Raw genomic sequence first — 25229 nt, forward strand, 5'->3', positions numbered from 1 at the left:
GGCTCAACATGCCACAGGCATTCTGTGAGCAGCAGAAATTATGAGTCATGTTTGCAACATCCTTTGCCCAAGCAGATTCCTGGAATCTAGCAGGATAGGAATTCCTACGGTAGCTTTCCTTTCTGTGGGAACATTAGAACCTCTATCTTCTACATAACCACTTATTTCCTATACCGTTAATGTCTCTCGGAGATTTGGCTGATGCTGGACAAGGATTTGAAAAGTAACCAGTGGCAGAGCAGACAGAATATCCACACTGATTTTCTTCTTTCTGCAGGGAATTGAACTAGAAAGTGCTCGTGATTGATCTACTTTGGAGTATCTACCAGTGCTAGCAGAGACTGCAGCTTATAATTCACAAGTGGGGATGACATAGCTTGGGACGGCAGATTATCGACCCCAGCTGTCTGCCCAACACCCAGCACACAAAAGCTGTCTTGATGAGACAGCTGTGGAATCACTGCCTCTTGCTGAAACAGGCAAACAGTTTACACCAGCATTCTCTAAATGGGGTTCAGAGTATTCACGGAGTGTCTCAGCTATCCAGAAAAGCGGTGTTGAAATGAAGAGTTAGTGCTAGTAACCTCCTGTGCCACCCCCAGCGATGGTACCTCTTCTTGCAGACCCAGCTGTGAGCTGCAGTGATGCCAGAACATGATGCCACATGCAGTTGTAAGAGGCACGGCAAAAGGAAGGGGAACGGGAAGCGTTTCACATCTGAGAAGGAGCAGCGAAGATGCCACAAGTGTAAATAATACTTTGCATTTTAATTAAGGTTTGGATCAGTTTTATGGTATTAATTATAACATGGCTTGGATACTGTGCCACTGTGACATAGGCAGGAATGTAGCTGGAATCCCTACTGAGACAGTCTGACAGAGAGTCCTGAAGCACTGCTTCATGGTGACATAGTCTATTTTAGAGCAGACAGTAATCCATAAAAACAAGCAGTTTTCCTCAGATGACCGACTGTAGGAATCGTTTATATTAATTCAGTGTATGTGACACTCAGTATCCAACAAGGCACAAAACGGTTTTATGTCTCTGAATGTCTTGTCATGAGCAAACTGAGCCTGCTACCCACATGGGTATTATTCACTGGGATAAAATTTTCAGCCTAGTTAATCCTCGTGTAAGAAAACCGTGACTTTGAGTGAGAGACTGAGGTATACAGGATTTTCCTGTAGCACCTGTGAACCAAAGATGTCAGAGATTTTCGTCCTTCTTGTCTCGCTTCTCGATATGTCCACACGTCTCCTGGTACGTCCAGGTTCTCGGAGAACAGAGACTCGCAGCGAACCGTCAGGCTTGGAAGCCGCCGACCCGGGAGAGCTCCCAAGGGGGCCAAGGGGCCCTTACCCCCACTGTCCCGCCGAGCCGCGGCCAAGGCGGGCAGCCAGGAGCCGCCCCAGGCGCCGAGCTCGGGCATCCGGGCGTTCGCTGGGGCCGCAGTGGCGGAGAACCGAGCGGCGGCGCGGCAAGAGGGCACAGGAGAGCACCGCCGCTCCGGCACCGCGGCCCTGCCCGCCCCGCCGAGCCGCCTCCCGCTGCCGCCGCTCCTCTCCTTCACCTGCCGGGGCTCGAACGGAGCGCGGACACAGCGGCCGCAGCCGGCCGGCCCCAAGCACGGCCGCTCGCCTTCCGCCAGCGGGGGGCTGCCCGCGGGACGCGCCCGCGGGCGAGGGGACAGCGAGCTCCCCTCATGTGGGTGTCTGTGTGTCCCGGCGGCGGACCCTTCCCGGGAACTCTCCCTCCTGCCGAGGCGAGCCCGGACAGAGCCCACGCGGGCCTCACCTGGCGCTGTCCCGCACCTTGCGGGAGGAGCGGCGCGGGAGGCGGGGCGAGCGGGCGGGCCCGGCCCGTTGCGCCGCCGTCCCCGCCGCCGGGGGCTGGTCTCCCGCCGGGCGCGGGGGGGAAGGCGAGGCGGCGGCCCCCGCCCGCCGTAACCGCTCCCCATCCCGCCCGCTGGTGCCGCCCCCAGCATGGCGACACGGTAGAGGAGCGGCTGCGCCGGGGCGACCGCCCCCTCCCGCCTCCTCGGCACAGGCACGGCGCGCCGCGGGCGAGCGAGCGGCCTCGGCGGCGCTGCTGCCGCCGGTGCCCCGCATAGGGCTCAGCGGCGGCGGACGAGGAGGAGGATGGCGGTGGCGGTCGCGGCGGCGGCGGGCACAGCGGCAGCAGCAGCAGCAGCGGCGGCGGGGCCGAGCGGCCGCGCGGCGGGAGCCAGCACCGTCCCGAGCAGCTCATGGTGGCGCCCCAGACCCGCCAGCAGCGGCCGCGCCGGGGCCGCCAGCTGAGCCGGATCCCGGCGGGCGGCTCTCCCCTCTCCACACCGACCCATCGAGCGACCCGTCCCCCTTCCCCGGCTCTCCCTCTCCCCCCTCCCCGGCGCGACCCGCGCCTCGGATCGCCCCCGCCGGGGCCGGACTGCGAGCACCCCCGGGCGCCGCGGGGAAGGCGGCGGCTGCGAAGGGCACCGGGCAGCGCCAGGCGGCGGCGGGACCATGGGCGCGAAGCAGAGCAGCCCCACCGCCGCCAATGGCCGCACCCGGGCGTACTCGGGCGGGGATCTGCCTTCCTCCAGCAGCAGCAGCAGCGGCGGCGCTAACGGGACCGGCGGGCGCTCGGCAGGCGGCGGCGGGCGCTACGCGCACCTGGCGGCGGCGCCTCACGCTGCTCCCGGCGGCGCGGCGGCCGCGGCGGCCGGAGGAGCGGCGGCGGCGGCGGGGAGTGCCGCGGGGTCGGCACCCCGGAGCAGGTCCTTGGGGGGGGGCACGGCCTCCGGGGCCCGGGCGGCGCAGTCCGCCTTCAACATCCCCCACAGCAGCGGCCCCTACGGCTCGCAGGACTCGGTCAGCAGCACCCCGGAGGAGGGCGGCCGGGAGCGGCCCGCGGGGAGCGGCGGCGGCGGCGGCGGCGGCTCCTCCGGCGGGCCCCGGCTAGTGATCGGCTCGCTGCCCGCGCACCTCTCTCCGCACCTGTTCGGAGGTAAGGGACACCGGCGGCGCGGGGAGGGCCGGGGTTGCGGGCGGTGGGATGGGGTGTGTGTGGGGGGTCTTTCCCCGGCTCCGAGGTGGGACAGGTCATCACTCCGGGGGGAGCTACGGCTCTTCCAGGCGGGCGTCCGGGTTTGGAGACGGGGCTGTCGGGCCGGCGTCTCCTATTGTCTGTAAGGCGAGCTGTGAAAGGGGAGGTTAAAAATGAAACGAGCCCGGCGGCGGGGAGGAAGCGGAGCCTCTCCGGCCGGCGACTTTAGACTCTAATAGCTGTAATCAGTGCCTGTGTAAATACTCTTGCCTGCTACTTACATAATTAGAATTTAATTGGATCATGTGTCTCCGCCGTTTATTCTAAAATCGGACCAAACTCCTCTTTAGGCACTGATTAATGTGTGGCTGATGGTCGTTCCTCTTTCTGAGTTCTCGGCTTCTCTGTTCAGAAAGTCCTCTTTTCTCAGGAAAACAGAAGTTAAAATAAGTTTCTTTGTTAATGCACCCTCTAAGAGGTGAGCAGGGCCGGATAGCTGTCCCTGCCGCTGGAGTACAGGCTCGCAGCAGCGGTGCCCTGTAGCCTTGAGGATGGGCACATGTGCTCTTGAGGCAGGAGGAACACTCAGCTAAACTCTAAAATAACCAGGAAGCTGAGGCTCTTTGAGAAGCACATTAAACGTGGAGCACGTTGTAGTTGGTTTTGTTGTTGTTTTTTTTTTTTTTTTTTTTTTTTTTGCCTGTCTTGCGCTACCGAGATTAGTAGGGCTGCATAGGACGAGCATTTTACTGCCTGTTTTTTACCTTGAAGTTGAAAATCATCTTGTTAGTTGCCAACTGCTTTCAAAGTTGGTGACCCCTTTAAGTACTGCTCATTCTAAAGTCTGTTCAAGTACGTCAAGCAATGAGCAAGTTTTATTTTTAATGCATGTATTCTTCAACTGATAGTTTAAATACATACATACATACATACATATACATATATAAGCACATATATAAGCACATATATAAGCACATATATAAGCACATATATAAGCACATATATAAGCACATATATAAGCACATATATAAGCACATATATAAGCACATATATAAGCACATATATAAACTTAATATCCCAAAGCTTTTTTTAGGGGGAGGAAAGAAGAGGCTAATGGAAAATGTCTACATTTCTGCATTCTTATTAACCCATTTATGAATACTGTTTGTAGCAGGTTGGCTTTCTTGTTTTCAGTAATTCACCCAGTTTTTAGCCAAAGCGGAGCTGCGTGCAGCCTGACCCTCGCAGGGTACACGAGGTATCTGTCACATGGCCTGCTGCCTCTGGCGTGGTGACCTCAAGACAGCGTAGCTCTTACTTCCTATATCTAAAACTGCCTCGTCCCAGCGGTTGAACATTAACAGAAAGCTGTCAAACCCTATTATAATAAATAATATTTTCCTCTAAGAAAGAAAACATAGCTATTCTCATAGTACCAAGCTGCTGCACAGGCATGCTTTGTTGCAAGGATACTGATTACACCATCAGAGTACCTTGAGGAGGAAGAAGGTGCATGTGTTTCTTCTAGTGATGAAAGGATGTGCTATCATGGAGTATTGTACAGCTCCTGCTGAGCACAAGGGAGTCATTAGAATGTGTATCCAACTGTTGCTCAAAGGTGAAACTCTTTTTCCCCCTCCTTGCTTAAACACTGTGCTGCAACTTGCCTTGGTGCCAGGAAGGAGTGGATTAAATGTAGATGGAGTGATGAGGATAAATAACCTAGGAACCTGTGTTCAGATGCAGGAAGGTCTCTTCAGAATAACTCTGAATTTGATCTTACTTTTCTATGGCATGTAATAATTTTTTAATTGCTGTGCTACACTGTATTTTGTCCTTGGAGTGATGCAAAGCTTGTTGCTTTTACCGGTTCAGGAGAAGCGCCAGGAGAGGTACACTGTCTTCATCTACTCCTTAATAGATAAGGACTGCCTTATGTTAGGAGTATAACTGGGAAGTTTCACGATACAGTAAGATTTTTAGTGAAGAAGCAAATAGATTCATTACAATCTTGTGACTACATAAAGACAGTGTATCTTAGTGGGATGAATAACTGCTTAATCATAATACTGCAACACCTGTGAAGAAGGCCTCACTTGAAGCATTATTCTTTCTTCCATTTTAAATATTTTGTGATGTTGGTGATACATTACTCCACATCCCACTCAGTGTTGCCATCCTTTTCTAGTTGCCTGCTTTGTGTTTTCTTGATTCCTTGTAATAACTACATGCTTGGGAAAAGTAGCCCAACTGGAGATCATGCATTAATAGCATCAGCATAGCGAAAAATAACTTGAAGCATTGTTTTTGTCCTGGTGATAACTAGCTCAAGCTTGTCTAGGTGTGGTATCTGGCATTTATCTTGTGTATCTTGAGCATGCTTGAAGTCCCCTCCCTTGTTTTGTAACTTGCAAATTAGCTGAATTATTTCTTTTTATCCTGAAAACTGCCAAAATTAATTGTGAGGATTACCATAGCAATTCTGTGAAAATTAAAATAAAAAAGAAGAACAAGAATACCTCCTGTAAGTTGAACTGAATCTCCAGCTATTTAAGTTTTTAGGCATACTGCTTGGCTTCGTCAGTCAGTGACACGTGGGTGGTGCATTTGTTAAATTACTGTAATTAATTTGCCTTTAGTGAATTACACTCTATTGTCACTTTTACTGAGCTGTTTTGCATGCTGAAGTAATGTATAAATATTAACCCTCTGATGTAACATGCTTAAATATATACTAAGCTTGTTAATGCACCGTTTGAATGAGAATATAAAGATTACGTTAATGTATTGGCAAGTGTGTTCAGTTCATGCCTCTGTTCCTTTAGTAGGAACTGTAGTGCTAACAGCCTTTCCTGACTGTGAAGGTCTCATGTTCCCATCTGACCTCAGGCTAAGGCACTTTTATGAACAACATAGAGTGGAGTAAATACTGCTGTGTAGCTTTTTCTCATCTCAGGGGCAGTTCACCTCACTCAATAATCAGGGCCTTGGTCTCACAAAAAAAACCAAAAAAACCCCAACCAAACAAAAAAATGTATATGTATATATATGCGTGTGTGTGTGTGTGTTTAACTTTGTGCTGTGAGCATGCCTGGAGTGGCTTAGGGCGTTAAGTAGAGTGAGACCCAAATTCCATAAGATCTTACGGCACTCCCAGAGAGGCCAAACCTGTGCATGACATTCAAGGGCTTTCTTGCAACACAGTGCCAAGTTCCAGCTTCCTTTAAGGTGATAACACTTATCGGGAATTTTGACCAGTAGTTTCCCTGCTCTGTTCCTCAGTGAATGGGACTTCCTCTCTCCTTCAGCCCCAAAGTAAATATTCTTACCTTCTGTTATGTGTAGAAGAGTTGGCCCTGAGGACCATGGGGCCAGATTCACATTAGTTTTTCTACTGTGTTTTTAGAGATTACATACTCGTCAGTACTGCAGCAAAGCTACCAGTGTAGTTACAATATAGCTTGTTTTTGTCAGTGATGCAATTGGTTCAGCTAAAAATGGACTTCTGGGATGGTCTTTGCTTTGGGTAGCTGCTGATGTGTTACTTCCATCACTTGAAGTGTTGACAGCTCCTCAGAACCTTCTTCAGGTTTATGTTCCTGTTTCTGGGTGGTCATAACTGGGAGAATTCTTGGCAAAACCACCTAGTATAAGTATCCTTCTGGTGTTCAAATTTGGGGATGTGTTATAAGACAGTAGTGCCATTAAACTGTTTTTTGTTTAGTTTTGTCATTATGAGTCTCTTAGGGAATAACATTTTAAAATTCAGCTGAAGGTAGCAGAAACTCAAACATACTGAGTTTTTAAAAATTTTCACATCAGTTCTTCTTTCAAGATGATTGAGCAGACTGTACAAGTATTATACAAAATCTGAATTTGTGTTGTATATGGTCATATACAATTTTATGTGATGTTTTTATAGGTAGATTTTTAAATGTGTGGTGTTTTCAGATAGAGCTGACAATCTTCATGTCAAGACTGGGAGTAATGATTTGGAGATCAAGTTGCATCTGTTCAGCTTTATTAGGAGAAGGAAGTTTGTTACGTTCTTATTAAGCCATATAATGATCAGACTTTTTTTATTAAGTACTTTACAGTGCAGGAGTTATCACCAGCTACTGAATGTACATAACTCAGCATGGGTAGAACTTCGTAAGTATATTATAGTAGCATCTCTTTGTAATAATAGTAGAAATAATGAATTAATTCTTCATTCTATAAAAGAAAGTTTATGAGAGCTTCAGGTTCCTGATTTCAGGAACCTGAATTCCTAGTTGGATTGTGGGAAGCAGATAACAGTAGAAGAATGATGTGAACTCTCAGGAGAGTGTTTTAGATGTCTCTCACACTGCCTAGAAGGCCACATCTTGTTTTGTTTCCCATCAGATCTGTTTAGTTATATGATACGTTTGGATATATTTTTGTGGTTCAACTGTCTTTTGGTCATTTCCTTGCCCTTCTCTTCCAATATGACACAAGTACTATTGCTTTGAGAAATTATAAAACTCTGAAACACTTCAGACTTAATGCTGCTCCCATTTTGCCAGCCAAAGGGGCACTCTGGGGTTTTTGCTCTCTGTACTGGGAGAAAGGTTGGGAAGAGTGCCTTGCAATGGGACTGTTTGGATGCTGGGGGCAAGGGATAGTTATGTTCCATTACATCAGTGAGTTGGCTACAAAGTGAGAGAGAGGAGTTGCTTTTGCAGTTTCTAAAAGATGTGGAGGATTTTGTAAACACATTAGCATTCCCTTCACCAAAACACAAATTGAAAAACCCATTATACTAGGAGAGCAGTCCAAGGATAAGTCCAAGTTCTGTTGATAGTGAGCTTTAGAAGGTCTGTTCTGACTGATGAGTTTGAGGAATCCAGTCCCTTTGCAGAGTCTCACTATTCCAGTGTTTAGTTGGGCTTCTCTGCTCCTGTGTACATTCAGTGGGCAATATACACTTCCTGGTTTGGCAGCAAAGGTGTAAACCCTCCTGAGTCAGGGACAAGAAGAAGTAGCAAAAAGTCCCACACCACCAGCCACCTGCTCCAGCTCAGTCAGGTGAGTGCTTATAGTCTCAAATGTTAAGTGTTTGGACAAAGTAAGCTGAAAGAAGAACTGTTTGAGTCTTCTGGTGGTGCTCATTAAGTTCCTGGGAGTCATCTTTCATTTCCTTCAGTTAGAGAACAGTGTCTGTGATGGTGGGTAGCTTGGGGCAGTGAAGTAAGGACTGAAGTGAGTGATATGGGATCTTTGAAAGGCTTTTTTGTTGTTTTTTGAAGGGCTTCTTTTTTTTTTTTTCTTGTTCCCCTCTGCCTGCTTGGTAAACAAAAGGGTTTAGGAGAAGCCAGATAATAAGAAATGGCAGGACTGCATTTGTGGGTGAAGTGTAAATAGTAAACCATCTGAAGAAAAGGAAACAGCCTAATTGTAATGGCATATATAAATATTTCTTTTGGATATCAAGGTAGTGATAATACCTGATTGAACCTTTGCAGTGCCAGTTCAAACAAAGGCTTTCTCCTTATTTAATGTCTTCTGAATACCTATGCAAGCCTGATATTCTGACAGTATCTCTCCTCACGTTCTGTCATATTATTGCAGACTAGTCTCCAACAATCTCCCAAGTAATTTCTTTGTCTCATAAAGAAAGCCTTTTGTCACTGCTAGAAATTCAAAACTATTTTTAAAACACGTTGCCTGTGCATCTGTTTGGGTAAGTTCTCCTCCCCTGTTCTTGCCAGCTGCTCATGAAAGCTTCATCATGCAAACATTCTTGAATTGCTCTCTTAGCCTTGCTGGAAAGTTTTAGGTTTTGAATAACATTGAAAAATTTTGGGTAGGTTTACCTTGATATTTGCGTGCAACCAATTTTATATTATTTTCCAGATTTTTCTGCAGTGTGTCTACTGCCCATTAATGGCTTAATTAGTTTCAGGAGATGTGTATGGTCGTTTCAACAGATTGTGTTCATTTACTGTGGTAATGGAGCATGTTATTCCTGCAGATGTTTAACCCGTGAAGAGAAAGAGAGAAATCCTTGAGTGCTCTGAGTTTTTGTTTTGGAGCACCTTTAAAGACATGCATCTTTCCAATCAAAAGAAAACAATTTGTATAAAACCACAGCTACCTGAGTAAAACCAGAACTGCCTATCTTAAGCATCTAGGAGAGTGGTTTTTGTTGTCTGCTATCTGGATAGATATTCCCTAAATAAGTGCCTATGTTCCCAAGACCACCTTTCCTTTGTAAATGATCATCATGACTTTCACGAGGATATCTCAGTGTGCCTCCAGAGGGCTTTGACCTCTGTTGTTTGGGAGGCTTCAAATTCCCGGTGCTTACAAAAATGGAAGGGTAAGCCATAGAACGAATGAGGCTGGTTCTCCCTTTCACTCAGGACATGCTTCTATTTTCTGCATGGAAATTGAATAGTATTGACCTGGAGAGATCAGGAAGCACGCAGGAAAATCTCATAGGCCTCGGGGTGTCTGACTGTCTGCCAAGCAGAATACCAAGTGTTGTGTGGGATTTGACTCTCTCACTCTCAGTTGTCTTCCTCAGGGACTGACCTAGCTGGGTGTTTTCTTGTTAGTCTGCTCTGTCTCAAAATCAGACCACCACAGCCCGTGCACAGTCCCAAAAGGGTGGGTGTGCTGCATACCATCAGGGATATTTTTAGCAGATTCTGTTTGCTGACTGACTTAGTGTGCTATAAATACAGAGTTCTCATCTGGCATGCACTTTGCGTGTCTTCTAGTAACTTATAATAAATTCACCTAAGAATAATGGCAAGGAGAAGCAAGCTGTTACAATTTGTTTGGCTTTCCATAAAAAGTATCATTTATATAAAGCAATTATTTAGTAACATTTTAACTGTAAATGGCTTTTAAAACTAGTGTTTTCCAAAACACTTCCTAGTTGGGCTCCCATAATTAGTCCTTATGTCGGATTGATTTATGCTGCATTTTCATTATGGTTTTAAATGTTGAAGGTGGTGTTTTTACCTATGAGAGGTTACTTGAGCATCTGGAATACTGTCAGTACTAGTAAATTACAGTATTTTTTATGCCAGTATTAGTGTATTCCATAAAGGTTATTATTTGGTAAAAAATGAAGCTTAGTTATGACTCCCCTGGAATTTTTTTCCCTGAAGTGTAGGTGTATATGCAATTTCTTGAGTTGAAATATAGTTAAGGCACTTAGAGCACTTCAATGCAGGAAGGGGATGATCCTATGTCTTATTAAAACACAGGTGCATTTGTCTTTGAGTGTTGAAATTGACACAAAATTGAAAGATGGATTCTTGCTGAATTGAACTGAGTGTAACGTAAATGCAGTTGTTCTGTACTGCTAAAATAAAAACTGTCATAGCATACACTAACAGACATGAAGTTTTCCTTGTGCAGCAAAAGAAAAGACTGCTCAGAGGTGCCTTCTGCAGATTGCCTGAACACATAAGCAGTGTTTTGAGAATCTTAATTTTTTTTACAATGAAATCTGGACCACTCTGGTGATAGTCCTTCAGAAAACTTACAAACTAGATTGTCATCCTGTCAAGAATCTTAGATAGTTCCCTGAAAATCATGTTACTTTGAATCCTGATTTCCTGCAGCTATCAGAAGTTTTACTTACTGTAGAATGAAGAACATCACTCCTCCTTTATTCTTCAATGTGAATGTGGATAAAAGTTCCAGTTTGGGGAAAAAGAATCTTGTTTCTCTAATGAAAATGCTGTGGCCCTACCAAATAGATCAGAGCATTGTTAATTAAGCAAGTGTCAGAGAGGTAGTGGTGGACAGTCTCCAGTACATAAAGATCAGTGACAATAGTAAAATGTGGTTCTCTGTGGTCATTTAACTGCTCTGCTTTCACTATGAGGCAGTTCTCTTTCTTCTCACTGTCTTTGCTGCATCAGCAGGGAGGACTGAAGTAGCCTAAGATGTCAGACTTGAGAATTTCCTGTCCATTTTTTGTGTGTGTTGTTATCCTTTGGGAAGAATGAGTTTAAAATCACACACCTGTGTTCTGAATATTGGAAGGCATAGTTTGCATGTGTATGAGTGACTCAGGGCTCCTATAATATCTTATATTGGATAATCATGATTCGTCTTCAGAGCTGATTGTGATGAAGTTTTCTAAAAGGTGGTATGGCTGAGTTCAGGTGTGAAGTGCCCAAATGCAGGGCTGGCTATGCAACTGGCCTTCTGATTTTTCAATGCTGTGATTTTTTCAAACTCAGTTGTAAATTAGAGCTGGTTTGAGTGTTTGAGTTTTAGGGGTTTTTTCACTCTCTTAGCCATGTGGGTATAGTTGTTAGCGGCAGTCAGATCAGTTTGGATAGATACTTGTTTTATTTTTATATTGGGAGTATTACTCAGTGAATGACAAGTAGATTGGTTGCTTGAGTACAAAGCAGAGCAAAGATGACCTGATTTTTTGTTAAAGCTCTAGCAATCTATAAACAAATTACAATTCTAAAATAATAAAACATAGTTGTAAAACTATTTTTATATTTTTAAAGTGCTGTGTAAAGAAATAAAATACCTGGTCCACCCATGCAGTAGTGCCACAAAGCTGTTGCTGGCTGAAAAGAAATTATCTACTAAAACAGCACATGAATGAAAACAGCATGAAATTCACAAATGGAAAAGGGCTGCATGCTATTAAAGAACCCTTTGAATATCTAATTCAGCTGTCCTAACATTTGCATACTAGATATCTGATATTAAGATACCAGATGACGAGTGTAGAGGCATTGCCTTGCTTTTTAAGGACTGAAATAGTTAAAATTAATTGAAGAGTAAAGCATGTATAGCTCAGCTGTTGGATTAGTTTATATCCCAGTGTGCCATGTCTGTGAATTTGTGTGTTTTCTAAGTGATAACATTTTCAAAGACATGTGATACTGCGCTTCTTCATAACCATGGCTGCGAAAATCCAAAGTGTTGAAAATACTATTGAAATAAAATACAGTACTGAAATAGCTTCTGGTTTGGAGGAAATACAGATGCCATTGCTAGAATAATAAACCATGTACTAAAATAAACTGGTTTTCATGCACTTGATAAGATCGAGATCCTGTGACAGCACAGAAGTAGGGAGTGGAGGAAATGTTCCTTGGAAATGTGGGACTAGTTTTGCTGCAAACAAAGGGATAAGAAAGCTAATGCAAATAATGTGTTTTACAGAGTGCAAGGGGGGGAATGGATGACGTGTTCAGCCCAGGTTATTCCCTTTGTGTCTCCACTTGGCCTCTCCAGTGGTAAAGCACACAGTTGTGTTTAGCTGGTGAAGTCAGAGGAAATGATGAACACATCTGGAGCTGGAGGGCAAAAGTTCCTCGTAGTGGGCTAGGTTGGTATACGTGACTTCTCTAGAGGTGTGCAGGCAACCAACCTTTTACATGTATTTAATCATTGTACGTTTTGCTTTAAAGCTTTGTTTAGAATAAGTGTTTAAAAGCATTGTCAGCTTGGATGATGTAATTTCTTGACGTAAAACCATTTAATGTGTTGGGGAAATGCATTAATTTGTGAAAAGTGAGCTGGAATTAAGCTCTCAGAAGAGAGCTTGGACTGACAGCAGTGTTGAGATTGTTGCTATCCACACAGATTTGTGTGGTCATGGAATGTGAGGCCAGGGAGTGGTTGTCAGAAGCATTCAATTTTTTAAATTCTGGCCATTGTTGATTCTCTTTTAGGGATTGGCTAGCCAATAAGCAAGTTGCAGAGAAAGGCTGCCATGTAACAACAAATATAAGGCAAGGCATACTTAGCATTGATAAAACTATTCAGAGTATAATTTTTGCCAGGAGTTGAAATAAATAACAGAAATTAATTTTTAATATTCTAAAAGCAAGGACCACAATAAAGGTCCTTGAAATCTTTTGCTCTGATACTTAAACAAGTTAAAAGGGTAAATATTTAACAAATTTTTAAAAGAATTATTTAGCCAATGGTCAAAACTACAGCTTGCCAATACCCCTGTATTTTCCAAAGTGCTGCAAAATACTGCACCTCTAGGTACTCCTGGTTTTCATCGTTGTTCTATCATGGATTTGCACTATCTCTGGGCTGTTAAATAGCTGTGTCCCATGGTAGCCTAAAACTCTGTTAGCTGTAGGCTGCAAGCATTCTTTGAAATGTGCTTAAAAACAAATATTTGTATTCAATGTGTTGCTGGCCCAGCATTACTCACAAAGATGCAGAATTAAAATGAGTGAAAAATGTAAGCACCCCAGGAAATGTTAACCTCAAAAGAAATCATCTGGCAAGGATGCCAGATTTGTAAGCAAGAGAGAAGGAAAGGTCTGTATGGAATGGTGGTGTTCATTGCATTCTTATTTAGAGGGATTTGGGATGCAGGGATATGAGTACTGATGCCGTTGTTTTCTAATCTCTTAAACTATGGTCCTGTGACACTAAAGTGCTGTGTCACTTTTTGAGAGCCTCTCCCTTTTTCTTCCTTTTCCCTTGCCTTTTGCTGTTTTCTGTGTGGGTGACTCATCTTACTTGCAACACCTTTATTAGTGACTGTAGTGCTATTGAAAACAAAAATAAATATGCAGAAATACTGACTTAGCTGCATCTTAAAAATACTCACATTTGAAAAGATGATCAGTATTTGAGTTTAGGACTTGTTTCTTTGTTTTTCTTAAAAGACATAATTTAGGGTATTATATATAATATGGATTTTAACTTTAATATCCTATTTTTATCTAGCAATAGTATATCAGTAGTACTAATGGAGAAGTAATGCTGAAGAGAAACTTACTGAAATAGATAATTAGTTCTGTATCAAAGAGAAGAGGCCATTTTGATTAAATAATTTAATTTAGAGTATCTGTTCATAAGTATTTCCTTGAATTCCAATTTTTCTAACTTGCATTTCCTCAAACTTGAAAATTGTGATGTAAATTTTTTTTTGTTAGCAGTATTTTGAAGCACATGAGTTAAAACTGATAAAATTTGCTCCCTCAAAGAGCTAACCATGTAAACAGGCTGTACATCTAGCAGAAGGCACTATAGCCTGGAATTTAAATGTCAACATATTAAATTCTAATCCTATTGGTTTTCTGTTTATGCCTTAAGGATTTGTAAATTTACAAAATTACACACTTGTAATTTGATTTCAGACATGTGAAATTTCAGATAGAAATAAGAAAAGAAGAAAAGCCTCAAGACAGGACCTTATTTTTCTTTTATTTTCCCTCCTGTAGTTTCTCTCTGACATACTAAGCCTCATGCTCCTTCAGGCAATGATGATGAATGTACTAGGTACAATGTTTTTGAGCTATTGGTACAGCTAAAAGACTGTGAGGACAGCTTTACTCCAGTCAGTGAGCCTTGCTCGTGCAGAACTTTTTGTTTGCTCGCAAATCTACCTTGAAGGGCATAATCCCATTTGTCAGGAATTGTCATCTGTAACTGGCAAGGATTTTTTCCTCTGCTGAAGGGGAAGGAGCTCTGTCTGCAGTCTTGGTGTTCATGTTCCTTAATTTTTGTAACCCTCTGCAGAAACTCATAAATTGTAGGCAAATTTTAATGGTGCTTTCCTAACCCTGGAAGTCAGTGAGTTCTATGGCAATTGAACCCTCTAAGTGAGGATTACAAATATCACCACAAGTAATTGTATGCAGAGAGGTAGGTATAGAAGGAAAGATACTTAGCCAGAAATTTCAGTCAGCTGTTGTTGTAAGCAATACTTAAACATTGTTTTTTTCTTTCTCACAGAGTGTTTTGGAAAATAATTCATAATTTAAAAATTTTTCGTTATCTTATTTAGCTTATTATGCATACAATTACTTTTCTCCAAAAACTTTATGCAAAATGGCTTGAAAGGACAGACTTAATTCTCATGAGTGATGTGTGGGCAAAAGTCTCTCTGATGTTCATAGCACATAAAGAGACCTTGGGGTTCCTACTGGCACTGGAATATGGGATCAGCTGGGTTTAGCCCCTTCTGAGCAGATGGTGTTTCTTCTTTCTTAATTTCATAGTGGAAAACTGTCTAATTTCTCTGGTATTTTATTTTGACAACTCATTTTACCATTGGAAAAACTCCTAATAAGCAAACTACTCTTACTGTTTTGCAACTGATTTCCAGTTTTGAATGCAGAAATTTGCAATTGATGCATTTTTTTAAAACAGATAGTTCATTTCTCATTACGATCATGAAGGGCTCTTTTCTTCCTTTCTAATTGTGCTTGACTCTTGCTAGCTATTAGGTACAATTTCAATGATGCATATAGCCTTGAAATGTAACTGAAAGGACATTTATTGCACGTAGTATCTCTGGATTTTTATAGCCTCTTACCTTGAATTAGGCTTGTAGAAAGCTCTAATTTGTTAGATGTGTCTGAAAAAAGGGACCAGGGCGGTAGTGAAGAAGACAACATTTAACAACAAAGTCACTGTTTTTAAAAACGTAGGTGGTTTGTTTCTGTCAGTGGCTGCCTGCCTAGTGAGATTCAGGAAGATAGATTGATAAGAGAATTCATTGAAAACAGGCTTGTGTATAGAGTTATCTAGTGTTACTGTTTGTGTTAGCTAGTAAACTTGAAGCTGCTGCTTCTTGTATAAACAAGAAAGCCAGCAGCAATTATTCTTTAAAACTAAAAGCAGCTGTTTGGGCCATAAAAAGACGTTTCTGTAACACAGACGAAAGCACCATTGTGACTGTTTATACAAATTGGCACTCCTGCTGTATAAACAGAGACTTTCAGGGGTTTTCTTACACTTGCATGTACCTCATCATCCTGGTACACAAACTGAAATTTTTACCTTTAAGCCGTGAATCTTGGCCAAAGGCTGAGTAAAACCTAAAGGGCCTGGATGCAGAAGATAGGCGTCACATATTAATATGTTTGTGTCATTCTTGTGGTATTTGGCTAACTGCACGGAATAACGGGATGAATGGCAATCAAGGACGGATTGTTTGAGGTTAACACCCGCTCTGTGGAGGCCAAGGAGAGGAGAAAGCAGCACCCCGGGCGGGTCCGTCGGCGGGCAGACCCTGTTCAGCACCGGCGCCCTGGACAGCTCAGGCGGAGCCCGGTCCCGCCGGGCGCTCCAGGTGCTCCGGGACCCGGGCGCTTCCATAGCCCGCAGGTGAGGCACGGCACTCACAGGGGCTGTACGTGCCACCCTGCCCCAAAGCTTTCCGCCTGCCTGCTGAGTCCTAGTTTACAAACCAGGAGTTCGCCATAGGCTCTCATTTGCCCCAGTGCCCTGTGGTGCAGAAAGCAGCTTTCACAGCCTTGAGGGTAGAGTAGGTACACTTCCCTGGAAGGCTCTTCCTTGTTCTTTCCAAGTTTGACTCACGGGCCTGCAGTTCTTTTCTTTTTTAAATCAGAAATTTATCTACTTGTTCACTTTTATCTTAGAAAATAGGTTTCTGTCACAGCTTTCCAAAACATTGCTAAACCACCAGCTTCCCTGTTCTTAGTTTCATCTCTGTTGTTCATTTTTCACGTGGTTTTAGGACTTTCTGGAGCTAGTTCTCATTTTCTGCTGAAAGTTTCGTTAGGCTTGTGGTTTCAGCTGGACTTCCCTACTTTACAGTAAGTGGAAGTAGAAAAGAAAAAGCAAGTTATGCAGATCCTTGCTGTTCTCACTGTCTGTTTTACCCTCTGTGACCTCACTGTTTTGAAAAAGAGAGGATTAAAATATTTTACCTTAAATGTTTTAAAAACTGGAGAAACCTCTGATATGTTTTGAGTTAGTATTAGAAAGATGCCTTGAGCAGTAGGAGGCTCACTGAAAGATTAATCTTTAGAAATAATACTTGTTTATCTTGACAAGAGGATAAAATCTACAAGGTGGTATTCTGAAATATTTACTTTTTAAAAGGGAGAGCTTTGCATCCAGTAATACTGAGATAACCAGACAAGATCTAGCTTGTGCTTGGAGGAAAAAGAACAAAACGTGAATAATTAATTTCATTTAATGGCTTGCAAAGCCAAGATGGAAAACATGGCAGTATTTCGATTCCTGTGTGAAAACAAGTTTTGTAAATACTTTAGTGACCTTTTTCCTTTCTTTTTATGACCCTGCCGCAGAGAGCTATGTTTTAAATATATATGGTTTGAATATTTTTTAAAATATTGTTAAGTGCAGTTTATTTAAGACAGTATGTGCTTTTTTCCCTACTTAACTGTCATCTTTTTAGCAAAGTGTTGCAGAATTTGCCTTAGGGGTGGGAATCCTAAGTAATTATAAATTCCTTTTTATGCTGAAGACCTTTTGGGTCTACTACTATATCATTACATCAGGTTCTATAAGAACATTGGTAGCTTTATTCAGTTTGCTGCTGAACAAATAAAAAAGTAACCCACGTACATTTCATGCACTCCCTCCCTACTGGAAGAAATAAGGTGAATTTCAGGAAGAAAAGAAAATTAACTGGTTTTGCTATTTCAGTTGTTGGAGTGTATTTTCTAAATGAAAAAATGAAAATCCATCATTAAACAAAATTAATATTAGAGTTTTCATACTGTCCTGGGAAAGATGTGTTTGCAAATCACTTGTCCTAAGTTACGGGTAACTTTGCTTTTTTTAGGTTGGACCCCTGCCATGTATCTGGGAACTGTGGCAAGTTGTTGGGTGATTTCCAGGGCTGCATTCTACTTTTCAGTATTAATTTTTTTCTTCCCCTTAATCCTGCTTCATTTGCGAGATGATCCATAACGTGATTTTATTTATGAGTCAAGGGGTTTTATCGAAGTCACATTCTAGGAGTTATTTCCTTGGTATTCTGATTTCTTAGGTTTGGTATGAGAACAGTTTTTTTCCCTGAATAGTTATAGAAATATAGGGATTGGACAGTAAATGAAATGCTATTTGTATTTTCTTGGTTGGGAGTGGAACCTATCATCTACATTTACATTAAATACATTTAAATCCTACTTTAAGCTAAGTTTTATTTTTTTTTCCTTGCTTAGTTTTCAGTTTCTTTTCTGTAAAACTGTCCCTGAGGGACAGTTGCTTGATAATACAAGTTGTCATAAGTGGCACTTTAGAAGATGTTCCTGTATCTTTTGTAAATTGCTTGTGTATGAGCCATTTGTCTATGAAAAATAAGGCAGCTTTGTAGCTGTCTATATTAATACATTTGAGGTCAGAATTTTTGTGTAAATGGGTTTTAAAGACTCTGATTTGTGTACTCATGTTCTTGCCAGAATACTAATAGATTAGACTACTGTATCATTCTTTTAATGTTTGGAATTGATTCCAGAAGGCTTGCTGGTGTTATTTTTTGAGGAGGAGCTATAATCCCACCTGTGTTGTAGATTAGTAATACAGTGAATTGACACACATTGGATTTTGTTTTTCTGAGCCTAGATCACGTGTTTCCCCTTGAAGCTGTCACTGTATGGCTCTAGAGTAAGCAGGTGACAGTGTAACAAGATCCATCCATCTCAAGATTTAGTGGAACCCATATGAATTTTATTGCAGGCAGACACCTGGTAAATGAGTTAAGTTTTTATTTTTCTTCTGGAAGCTATTGTGTAGATGTTAAGTGCTGTGAGTGTCCTTCCTTAATTAAGAGTTTAATTTGCAATGTTGTTTTGAGTATCTCTGATGTCAGTAAAAATTGTCCTATTTACACAGTAGTGAAGAAGGACAATTTTCTTGTTTTTTTACTTCTACCCAGAAATGTATTCTTATGTATAAAAGAATTCTATTCCCATATATATGACATAACCCTTCCAACTACATCTATTTTTTCCTCTTAGGCCAGCTTCTGGGTAGTTGTGATGTAGTTTTTAGCTAAGCACCAGTTTTACACCAGGAGCAGAATTTCAGTCCATCCTACCATATTCTGGGCAAAGTACCTGACAGAAGGTGCAGGCTGAAGTCTTCTGTTCACAGAACAAGTTCAGCATTCATTCATTTTCCAACCCGGAACTGGAGGAACTCCCTGAAGGTTTAGAAACATGTTCGTTTTCTGCAGCATGCCCACTGCCCTGCAGAGACATCTTCCAGAACAGAAACTGCTGTTGTAGGTTACAGGATTAATAGAATTGGTACAATGTTTGCACAGTTCTGGAAAGAAGAGACATAAGTTTAGTGGTTTAAGCGGCATTTGCACTGCACAAAGCCAGGAATTGTATTAAGTATTGCTTCATTTCAAGGGAAAAAACCCAATAAAAAGAGGTTTCTCTTCGTAGAACAGCTCTTGGTTTACTGATCTCTGATTTGATACAACTGCTGTTAAGGACAGGTATGGCAAGACCTCCTCTAGAGAGAAGACTATGCTTTTGTGGTGACTGGCAGGAATGCCAGGCTTCCCTTAGGAGCTTTTATTAAGTGTTCCCAAAAATGGTAGTTAAAGGCAAGTTTTAAAAAAAGTTACTTGGTAAACCCACAAAGCCTGGAGGCAGAGGCTGTCCTTTACATGCCTACAGCTTACTTCTCAGAAGTCTTAAATACAGGTAGAATTTGCTGTGGAAGGACTAGAACAAGTCTGTCTTTACACCAGAGTTTATGACTTACACCAGGCTTAATCTCACTACTCTGTGTGTGGCTGGGCTATGAAATTTATCACAGTTGCTCTTACACTCATCTGTGTGTAGCAGACTTGCCTTCTGAGGGCTTCTTCCACAATGAAAGGAGTGGATTCAAACTTGTGTCCATGTGGGAAAAAGCTCCCTTGAGCTCTCCTAAAATCCAGAATAAAGAAAGCATTTTAGAAGACTGGTAACAGTTTGAGAGATTTATACTTCAAGACTATTATGGGGATTTTTATTTCATAAGACATTGAAAGTACATCTCCTGTCTACTGAAATAGAAGTATTTTTGAGGTACTAATGCTCCTCTTAGATAAAGGAGAAGATTTAATTTGCAAAAGAAAAATGCCTATAAATCATGTTAAGTGTTAGAATTAACAATGTGACAGTTCACTACCTGAACACTTAGCAGTGTGAAATCTTTCTTGCTTGGGAAACGGTTTGCTTAAGTAAAAGTGCCTTTTGAGGACTATTGTTTTCTTCACAGACTGTTTTGGAAAGTTAGGAATTTCAACCTAGAATAAAAGGCTACTGTGAGAAAACAGATACAAATCTGTGTCTCTAATTATTTTGACACTGGGGCAGTAGTAGTAGTCGTCCGAAGTAGTCTACCTCAGGGCTTTTAATGCTGAAAAGTCAAACTTATCATTCGGTCTATATTTTTTCCAACTGCAGATCCCTGTTAAAATGTGTGAGTGGCATTAAAAAATAATTTATGAGTGCCTCTCTGAAGAGAATTACATCCCAGGTGTTGGGTTATTTAATGTGTATCATGGAAGGCGTTTTTCTATAAGTAAGTTGTTCTCTGGTAAAGTATGTGTTATAGTATGCATTTGGGGCACATCTTTCATTTACTTGTCTCTTGTTCTGCAAGTCCACAGTTTTTTAGCATGGGATTTATTTAACTGCTTGTTTGGAGTTTTTTTATGTCGTGGAAGGATTTATTTGGATGCACCTTATTTGTCTTTGCCCTCTGGCTGCTGTTTTCGTCTTGTCAGTCTCCAAATTGGCAAATACAGTGGAGAAGGAAGGTGGAGGGTTGGATATGTAAATAAGCTGGGAGGAGTGCAGGCTCAAACTCTGGCATTTTTTATGCTGCCATCAAGAACTGTTTTTAATTTTTTCAAAACATGATTTTTTTTCAATTAGTATTTTTTTATTTATATTTAAACTACGCAGGCACTGGATTTAGGGACCTGTGGTAGAGCCTTGCTAACTCATTAGATAAGGTGCTGGTTAAGAAGGCAGTGCTACATAAGAAAGGCAGAGCAAATTTATGTCACTGATTTACTTTTTCTGTGACCCTTGTCTCAGTGTCATTGTGGGCAAATAGGCATTTTTATATAAGGTGACAGCCAGAGACTTAAGAGACTTGTTTGACTTTCTGTGTAAGGTAGGACTAGTTTTACTGCTTTTCTCAGGTATATAATGGAGACGTTGCTCCCATTGTAACCATTGCTTATTCTTGTCTATTTTGGAGTGTAAGCTCTTTGTAGGAGGGACTAATACATATATGTGAACAAACATATTTTTACCACGTGTCATGCTGTGATTCTGATCTAATAAGGACACTCCTGAAACAGGATTACTAACTGTGATTGCTCCTTAGTCACTTGTTAAAAAAAAAAACAAACCAAAACCAAAACAACCTTTCTTATTAAAGTATAATTCATTAGCATGTTGCAGTTTCATGCTATCTCAGTTTTCAAACTCAAGACAGTGTCCCTTTTCTTTTATGAGCATTGCTTATGTATATCAAAGGACAGGTCATGATTTTCTTTGGAGAGTGAAGAAAAAAAACCACACCTTTTAGTTAGGTGTAGGTTTTCTTACCTGCAGTGGCCTTATGGATGAGTAGAGTGATGAAAGCGTGTAACACCCTATGTGAAAGCTGTAATTAGATAAATGAAAACATTTGAGTTACTGTGTCATTCTTTTCAAAATGCTGAAAAGTCAAACTGTATTTCAATCTATTTTCTTCCAGCTGCAGATCCTTGTTAAATTTATTTAGAGTCTATGCTCTGTGTGTGTGTATGCATGCATATGTGCATCTTATTAGCATGATCTGGTTAATGTAAACAAGATGGTTCTTTTCTACACACAGATGTTTAAAATGGGTAACTAATCAAATTTCTCAACAGTTTGACTGACAGACCAATGCAGCAGTTGTAAGCAGCAAAAAAATAGGAAATGCTCAGTAGCATTCCTTACAAGGGATATTTAAAACATGAGTGATACAGAAAATAAGAACAGTTTGTTCAAATGGTGATGTCTTAGCTGTGAAAAAGCAAGAATTACGTTTCTGCCTTAGTTGCTGTGGTAGTAGTGCTGTAACATCATTTGGAAGTTTGGTTGGTTTGGGATTTATGGATGTTCTTAAAGATTTTGCAGAATATGTTATGGGTGCTGTGTACTCTCTTAATAGTGGTGAAAGACTAAATATAGACAAATCTCTCATTGATATGTTTAAAACATGTAACTCAATAGCTTTTCTTCACTTTTTACTGACAATAATTGGAGGGGGTTACATCTTTTTGACTTCAGATCTGTCTTTTCCTGAATTAATTATGCATCTTCTTTACTGTTCCTCTTATTAGGCATTTTGGATGCTTTCTTCACAATGGTACATTCCCAATTGCTCTTAAAAGGTTCTTAGACATAGGAACTTATGCAAAACTAGTGGCTGCTTACACAGATGTGTGTTATTGAAACTTCAACAACACACTTTCCCAAAAAACATTTTCCCAAAGTTTGTATGTTACTCATGGTAAACACTTTAATTATGTTAATACTGAGGAATTTAATGGTTTCACTCCAATGTCCACTTTTGAAATTACCGTGTTTTGTAACCAACCCTTGAACATATCTATATTTTTGTAATATTCTCTTTAGTTGTCCTAAATGTCTGGGTTTTTATGGTCCAACACCCTAGTTTGGCCAATAGTCTATACGTTAAGGTAAATATTCTCCAAGTTGGAAGAATAGATGGGTCAGTGGACAGTGAACTTCTTTTAGCTGAATGTTCCATTTAAAAACAAAAGGCTGTTTTATGATAAGTATAGAATGTCAGTACTTTTAAATAAAAAGAAAATTCCTTTGTTCTGACAACGGACAGTACTTTTAAGCCGGATTTTTCTAATAAATTTTGTTTTTATTCATAAGCCATACTCCTACTCTGGAAAAAAATCAAGCCAAACAAACAAAAACCACAAAAAGCCATCCCCCAAACCCCCAAACATCCCCACAACAAATTCAAATAACCAACCAACCAGCCTTGTTTACTCAACTCTCCCCAGTTTCAAGTGAATAAAAGTAAATGAGTGCATTGGTTAGATATTTCCCTGCTGAATTGATAAATTATGTCGTCTCTGAAGGGCTGCTATTTTGGAGAGATAAAGGGGGAAATATAGAGTATAATAGTACAGGAAAATCTGCTATTTTGCTTAAGTAATAAAAATTATTGTATATGTAATGAAAAATAGATGAAAAGCACAAGAAAAGTATGCTTTGAAACCTTTGTTCTTGACTTTCTTGAAACTGTAATAGGTAAAATCTTCCTGTTGTACTGAGTAATAAATGTAATACTAAATACTTCTGGTATATAATTTAATGTTACTGTCAAAAAATGAATCATTTTTCTGTTTAGAATGAATATATAAACTCCTGGGAACATCCCACATAATAATTTAACATTTTACCTACATATATTTTTCCCAGATGTAATCTTTTTATTTTGTACTCTGACTTTTTTGTCATTGATTGGTTTTCCCTTTTTTTTGTCACTGCTACCTCTATTTCTGCAGGAGCAAGTAGGTTATTGGTAAGTATTTCGACTAAATCAGACTTTACAAAGTTTTGCCGTAGTGAGGACCTCTTTTTTTTTTTTACCCTCACTTACTTTGGTAAAAACTTTGTAGACAACAGACTAATTGTCTGTAAGTGCTGTGCTTTCTCAGGTCTCCATTATCGCCTTGTTTGTGTAGTAGAGTAATAGTTCTCAGATTTTCCGAGAGACTTTGTCTTCTGCATGCTTTCAAGCAGCATCATTATCTGTGCTGTCTTCCAAGATGCTGCCTTCTCCTGGGGCTTGCTCCTTTGTTCCTGTCTGCTGCGTTTCGAGTGCAGTGTTTACTTTGTCTCTCCCATTTCTTTTTTCATAAGACCTCGTATGCATTTTGACCAGTTTGCTCAGAAGACTTCTCTTCGTCCAACAAGATGCTCTGTTTCACGTGTTCAGTTTAGTCATCCTCGTCAACCATTATTCAGCCATTTTCACATCATACCTCTTCCCTTTTAGCTATCATTAAATATATTCTCAGCATGGTAAAGCCACCCTCTCCTCTCTTGTTATCGTGCTTCCTGTAATTTTGATCAGATTTGTTGCACTGTACATTACAAGTTTTCAAGATGTTTATGCCTGTGCATTTTGAAAAAGTAGGACTTGATTCTTCTGATCTTGGAGCAGCTCTTCCTGAACTCTCTTTTCAATGATGTGATTTCTAATGGAAAAATTTCTTTAACCCTGGTATGTTTTTGAAAGTAGTGACTTTATTGACAGTGTGAAGTAGGGCAGGGGAGTGTAGGCAAACTGGTTCCCTGCACTTAAAAATTTGTAGTTGTCTTGCCAAATTACTCAGTTGCTCAAGAAGTGCCTTCTTCTGTCAACAGAACACAGTTGTCCTGTCTGTCTTCCTCCACTTGTATTGCAAAATGATGAGTGAAAAGACCTTTTTCAGGTGTTTGAGAAAAATGTTGCTCCAGGCAATAAGAGAAAATTGAGGGAGTAACAAAATTCAAGAAGAAAGAAAAAAAGCAAATGTATAGGTTCAGGAGAGACTGGGAACGAGACAGAATTCTTCCTCTTTGAACAGTGGTAGGTGAGTTAAGAAGAAAAAAGCAACGGGGGATATGGGGTATCTCTGAAGTAAGAGTTTTCAGGCATTTCTTTTGTGTAAAAGTTTTCAGGCTTCCAAGCTGGCCTGCAGTGAGTTGTCATGATAACTGAGCTAGTTAGGTTGATCTTGCCTGCCGAATGTAAATAAAATACGTTTGTGCCCTGAACTATTGACTGTGCCTTCTGGCTACTTGCTTTCTGAAGAAGGTAGTCATTTGGGCTCAAAAACAAGTCCACCCTGGCTGAACTTCATATTCAGACAACAGCTCAGCTCCCCAAGGTTTCACCCGAGTGGCAGATGGCCCCGCTTGTGTACAGAAGCCTCTGAAATGGTGATAAGGTTAGTTTCTTCCCCTACTCCTCCTTCATACTCCTTATGTTACCCTGCTGATGAGGCTAGAGGGGCACCTTGCTCTTGTCTCTGCTTGTCAAAGATCTGAGGATGGTGAGACATGAGAGAGAAGAAAAGTGTCTTTCTTTTCTTGTCCTTGAGTCAGATTTTGGAAGGGAGTCTTCACACCTACATGAAAAAGAGAACTGTGTTTCCTTGGGTTCTCTCCCCTGTCCCCCTCCCTTAGGGAAATACAATGGAAGTGAAAGATAGTCTTCTGGGCAAAGTCTCATTGTTTAGTGGAGCTTTTGGTTGCTAGTTGAAAATGTGTTTCTCAAGCATTGTAAGCCAAAAGCTAAAATCTTCTGGGTTTAGGGTGTGGGTGGAGCCTTTTTTATATGAAAACTGAGGCTTGCTCCCAACCAAAGTTTATATTCACACTTGTCAGTCTTCAGCTACTTCAGATCCATTGAGAAAC

General features: G+C 41.4%; 1 protein-coding gene across 1 annotated transcript in view; it reads left to right on the top strand.

Moving 5' to 3' along the window:
• The first annotated feature begins 1902 nt into the window (after positions 1 to 1902).
• Positions 1903 to 25229, top strand: part of ZNRF2 (zinc and ring finger 2) — a 53311-nt gene continuing 29984 nt past the window's right edge. Inside the window, 2 exon segments of the mRNA XM_066193680.1 lie at positions 1903 to 2437; positions 2439 to 2988. Coding sequence (XP_066049777.1) covers positions 2246 to 2437; positions 2439 to 2988 — 742 coding nt within the window. The 5' untranslated portion in view covers positions 1903 to 2245.

This window comes from Chamaea fasciata, unplaced genomic scaffold, assembly GCF_029207755.1.
Source record: "Chamaea fasciata isolate MVZ Bird 193981 ecotype frontalis unplaced genomic scaffold, bChaFas1.0.hap1 SCAF_1, whole genome shotgun sequence".
NCBI lineage: Eukaryota > Metazoa > Chordata > Aves > Passeriformes > Sylviidae > Chamaea > Chamaea fasciata.